The 6,047-nt window shown below is 45.8% G+C and overlaps 1 protein-coding gene across 1 annotated transcript; it reads right to left on the bottom strand.

The window, feature by feature from the left end:
• Positions 1-2,302: 2,302 nt before the first annotated feature.
• LOC138901017 (uncharacterized) lies at positions 2,303-5,795 on the bottom strand. Its single transcript, XM_070188741.1, has 3 exons — positions 5,573-5,795; positions 5,082-5,278; positions 2,303-2,575 (listed from the first exon to the last, which is right to left on the bottom strand). Exons 1-3 carry the CDS (start codon positions 5,793-5,795, stop codon positions 2,303-2,305), a joined length of 693 nt encoding a protein of 230 aa, XP_070044842.1.
• Between the last annotated feature and the right edge of the window lie 252 nt (positions 5,796-6,047).

A 6,047-nucleotide genomic window follows, 5' to 3' on the forward strand; every position in this document is an offset into this window, starting at 1 on the left:
CTCAGCACTCGGCACTCGCACGCAGTAGGTACCTGAGTTCACTAGGGGTGTGTACAGACTCCAGAGGGGCTCCTTCAGCCCAAGCGCTATAATCTGCACGGACAACTCACGTGCTGCACGGACAACTCATATGCTATAATAATAAAGTATGCTGCAAGCGGGTAGCCCCGATCCACACTCATCCTCACAATCAGGCCCTCGGCCGATATCAACATGCTACAGCGTGCAGCCCGATTCCATAAATATCCTCACAAATCAGGCCCTCGGCCTCACTCAGTCATAAACCTCTCAGCCACTTGGGCATTTCAGTAAAACAGGGCATTCAGCCCAAAATATTTATATGCATCAAAATAGAGTCATAAAAATGGGTTATGCTGTAAACAAGAATAAACATGATTGAGTATAGATTTTCAATCGAAAACAATGAGAGGATAGTAAGAAAAATCCCCTAAGGGTCCAAACAGCACTGGCGCAGGGCCCAAACATGGCATTCAACCCAATTTACAGAAATTCTTTCTAAAATATATAAGTATCATATAGTTTCAACAAAGTATGCAACTTTACAGTTGCTACGGGATGGACTAAGTCACAATTCCCAACAGTGCACGCCCACACGTCCGTCACCTAGCATGTGCGTCACTTAAAATAGTAGAATGATACAAAATCCGGGGTTTCGTACCCTCAGGACTAGATTTACAATCGTTACTTACCTCAAATCTTTCAAATCTCTACCCCGCAATGCTCTTGCCTCTGGACTCGGTCTCCAAATGCTCCGAATCAATTCACAATCAGTACAATACCATCAATACGCACTAATGGAATGAATTACACAAGAAAGGCTACAAAATTAGACCAAAACCCGAAATTGGCTCAAACCCGCCCCCCAGGCCCACGTCTAGAAATCCGACAAAATTTACAAAACTAGAAAGTTCATTAACTCACGAACCTAACCATACCAAATTGATCAAAATACGACATCGTTTGGTCCTTCAAATCCTTAAATTACTCTCCAAAAATTCCAAGCCCTAACCCCTCATTTTTACAAATTACAATGATTAAACAACGGAAAATCACCATATATACAAGTATTAAGGCTCAAGTAACTTACCTCAACGAAACCCCTTTGATTCCCTCTTCAAATATCTCCCAGAAGCTCCAAAATCGAATAGAAATGGTGAAGAATGCACCAAAATGCGCGAAGTGTGCAATATGTACCCTTTGCCCAGGCTTTTCGCACCTGCGGCCATTTACTCGCACCCGCGTGACCGCACCTGTGCAACTCACTTATCCGCCCAGACTCTGCATCTGCGGCAAACTCGTCACACCTGCGCGTTGCCTCCGCTTCTGTGAAGTCTGCCGAGCATTCCCCTTTCCGCCTCTACGACTCAGGTTTCGCACCTGCGGGCTCGCAGATGCGACCTCTAACTTGCACCTACGCATCCTGCCTAGCCCAGCGTTTCCTGCACGAGCGCACTCCCCACACGCACCAGCGGCCTCGCACCTGCCACTCTTTCTTCCGCAGGTGCGAAAATAGCAGTAGCAACAACTTCAACTGCATTTTCCAACTTCAACAAATCTGTTAACCACCCGGAATTAGCCCGAGGCCCTCGGGACCTCAACCAAAAATGCCAATAAGTCATATATCACAATACCAACTTAGTCGAACCTTCGAATCACTCAAAACAACATCAAATCATCAAATTACCCTCGGATTCAAGCCTAAGAACTTCTAAATTTCCAAATTCGGCAATAGATGCCGAAACCAACAAAACCACGTCCGAATGACCTCAAATTTTGCACACACATCACAAATGACACTACGAACCTACTCCAATTTCTGGAATTCCATTCCGACCACGATATCAAATATTCCTCTATGGACCGAAATCGTCAAATTTCCAATTTTGCCAATTCAAGCCTAATTCTACCACGGACCTCCAAATCACATTCCGGACGCACTCCTAAGTCCAAAATCACCTAACAGAGCTAACAGAACCATCATAATTCAAATCCGAGATCGTTTACACATAGGTTAACATCCGATTGACTTTTCCAACTTAAGTTTCTACTTAAGAGACTAAGTGTCTCAATTTATTCTAAAACCACTCTGGTCCCGAACCAACTAACCCGATATAACAAAATATAGCTGAATAACACAAAAAGAAGTAGAAATGGGGAAAATGTGGCTATAACTATCGAAACGACCGGCCGGGTCGTTACATCCTCCCCCTCTTAAATATTCGTTCGTCCTCGAACGGGTCTAGAAACATACCTGGAGTCTCGAATAGGCATGCATCTCCCGCTAAGTCTCCCAGGTGGCGTCCTCCACAAGCTGACATCTCCATTGCACCTTCGTTGAAGCTATATCCTTTGACATCCACTTTCGAACCTGCCGATCCAACTTAGCTACAGGCTCCACATCATAAGTCATATCACCCTCCAACTGAACCGTGCTGAAATCCAAAAGCTTATAAGCCACCTCTCCTATCCTCTGAAGCACCTCAAAAGGACCAATAAACTGAGGGCTCAACTTACCCATCTTCCCAAAACTCATAACACCCTTCATGGGTGATACCTTCAGCAAAAACTTCTCCCCAACCATAAAAGACACATCAAGGACCTTCCTATCCGCGTAGCTCTTCTACCTAGACTGCGTCGTGCGAAGCCGCTCCTGAATCAATTTCACCATATCTAATGCATCCTGGTCAAAGTCTGTACCTAAGAGCTTAGCCTCACCTGACTCAAACCATCCAACCGGAGATCTACATCTCCTCCCATATAAAGCCTCTTACGGATCCATCTAAATACTCGAGTGATAACTGTTGTTATATGCAAACTCCGCAAGTGGCATAAACTGGTCCTATGAACCCCCAAAGTCAATGACACAAGCATGTAAAATGTCCTCCAATATCTGAATAGTGCGCTCGAACTGCCCGTCTGTATGAGGGTGAAAAGTTGTGCTCAACTCAACCTGAGTACCCAACTCTCGCTGCACGGCCCTCCAAAACTGCGATGTGAACTGAGTACCCCTATCTGAAATGATGGAAACTGGGACACCATGCAGGCGAATGATCTCTCGGATGTAAATCTCAGCCAACCGCTCTGAAGAGTAAGTAGTACCAACTGGAACGAAGTGCGCGGACTTGGTCAGCCAATCCACAATAACCCAAATAGCATCGAACTTCCTCGAAGTCCGTGGGAGCCCAACTACAAAGTCCATGGTGATCCGCTCCCACTTCCACTCTGGGATCTCTAATCTTTGAAGCAAGCCACCCGGTCTCTGATGCTCATACTTAATCTACTGACAGATGAGACACCGAGCCACAAACCCAACTATATCCTTCTTCATCCGCCTCCACCAATAGTGCTGCCTCAAATCCTGTTACATCTTTGAGCACCCGGATGGATGAAATACCACGAGCTGTGGGCCTCCTCAAGAATCAACTCTCGAAGCCCATCTACATTAGGCACACATATCCGACCCTACATTCTCAGCACGCCGTCATTACCAATAGTCACATCCCTAGCATCACCTCTCTGAACCCTATCTTAAAGAACGAGCAAGTGGGGGTCATCATACTGACGCTTCCTTATATGATCATAAAGAGAAGACCTGGAGACCACACAAGCCAATACCCGACCAGGCTCCGAAATATCCAATCTGACAAGCTGGCCCGCTAAGGCTTGAACATCCAATGCCAAAGGTCTCTCTGCTGCTGGAAGATATGCTAAACTCCCCAAACTCTCTGCCCGGCAACTCAAAGTATCGACCACCACATTGTCCTTCCCCGAATGGTACAGAATAGTGATATCATAGTCCTTAAGAAGCTCCAACCATCTCCGCTGACGCAAATTAAGATCCTTCTGCTTTAACAAATACTGGAGACTTTAGTGATCAGTATAGATCTCACAATGAACCCCATACAATTAATGACGCCAAATCGTCAAGGTGTGAACAATGGCTTCTAACTCAAGATCATGGACAGGATAATTCTTCTCATGGGTCTTCAACTGGCGCGAGGCATAGGCAATCACCCTACCCTCCTTCATAAAAACACAACCAATGCCTATCCTCGAGGAATCACAATACACAGTGTAAGAACCTGAAGCTGATGGCAGAACTAACACTGGAGCTGTGGTCAAAGCAGTCTTGAGCTTCTGAAAGCTCTCCTCGCACTCATCCGACCACCTGAATGGAGCACCCTTTTGGGTAAATTTGGTTAAGGGCGATGCAATAGATGAAAATCCATCCACAAAGTGACGGTAGTAACCTGCCAAACCAAGAAAGCTCCTAATCTCCGTGGCTGAGGACGGTCTAGGCCAACTCTGCACCGCCTCTATCTTCTTCGGATCCACCTGAATACCCTCGTTGGACACCACGTGCCCCAAGAATGCTACTGAACTGAGCCAAAACTCACATTTGGAGAACTTTTCATAAAGCTTCTCCTCCCTCAATCTCTATAATACAATCTTCAAATGCTGAGCGTGCTTCTCCTGGCTAAGAGAGTACACCAGGATGTCATCAATGAATACAACAACGAATGAGTCCAAATAGGGCTGGAATACACTGTTCATCAAATGCATGAATGCTGCTGGGGCATTGGTCAGCCCAAAAGACATCACCAAGAACTCATAATGTCCATATCGGGTCCTGAAAGCTTTTTTAAGAATATCTGAATCCCGAATCTTCAGTTGGTGATAACCGGACCTCAAATCAATCTTGGAGAACACCCTCGCTCCCTGAAGCTGGTCAAATAAATCATCAATACGAGGCAATGATACTTGTTCTTGACTGTGACCTTGTTTAACTACCTGTAATAAATACACATTCTCATGGAACCATCCTTTTTCTTCACAAATAGAACTGGTGCACCCCAAGGTGACATACTAAGCCGAATAAACCCCTTATCAAGGAGTTCCTGAAATTGTTTTTTCAATTCCTTCAACTCCGCTGGTGCCATACGATACGGTGGAATAGTAATGGGTTGAGTGTCCGGCACCAAATCAATACCAAAGTCAATATCCATGTCAGGCAGCATGCCCGACAGGTCTGCAAGAAACACATCCGGAAAATCACGTACCACCGGAACAGAATCAATGACAGGAGTCTCTGCACTAACATCCCTCACGAAAGTCAAATAAGATTGGCAACCCTTCTCAACCATACGCCGAGCCTTCAAATATGAAACCACCCTACTTGGTACATAAACTACAGAACTGCTCCACTCAACCCTCGAAATTCCCAGCAGAGCCAACGTCATCATCTTAGCATGACAATCTATAACAGTATGACATGGAGATAACCAATCCATACTCAATATCACATCAAAGTCAACCATATTGAGCAACAAAAGGTCCACTTGGGTCTCTAGACCCCCAATAGCCACCACACATGACCGACATACGCGGTCCACAATAATAGTATCGCCCACAAGAGTAGATACACGAACAAAAGAAATTAGAGACTTACGGGGAATATCCAAAAAATAGGCGAAATACGAGAAAACATATGAATACGTGGAACCGGGGTCAAATAATACTGAGGCATCTCTGTGACAAACTGAGACAATACCTGTAATCACAGCATCTAAAGCAATAGCATCTGTTCTAGCAGGGAGAGCATAGAAACGAGCCTGACCATCCCCCGATCTGCCTCCCCCTCTAGGGGGATCCCTAGTTGACTGACCTCTACACCGAGCTGACTGGGCGGGTGGTGAGGTAACTAGTGCTGTAGTTGGAGGCTGACTCCTCTGCTGAGATAGACCTCCATGACGACGAGGACACTGCCTCCACATATGCCCAAGCTCCCCACACTCAAAACAACTCCCTGGTGCTGACGGCGAAAACTGAAGGGAACCCCTAGCACCGGGATAACTGGTAGAAGAACCTGGCATGGAAGAGCCCTGAACAGGTGGAGCACGGGATGAACTCTGAGCTGTAAGGGCACTAAGTGATGAGTGGCCCTGATGAGCACTGTGAGAACCATGGCCAGATAATATAGCTGAATAACATAAAAAGAAGTAGAAATGGGGAAAACAGGGCTATAA

Source organism: Nicotiana tomentosiformis, chromosome 11, assembly GCF_000390325.3.
Source record: "Nicotiana tomentosiformis chromosome 11, ASM39032v3, whole genome shotgun sequence".
NCBI classification, from domain to species: domain Eukaryota; kingdom Viridiplantae; phylum Streptophyta; class Magnoliopsida; order Solanales; family Solanaceae; genus Nicotiana; species Nicotiana tomentosiformis.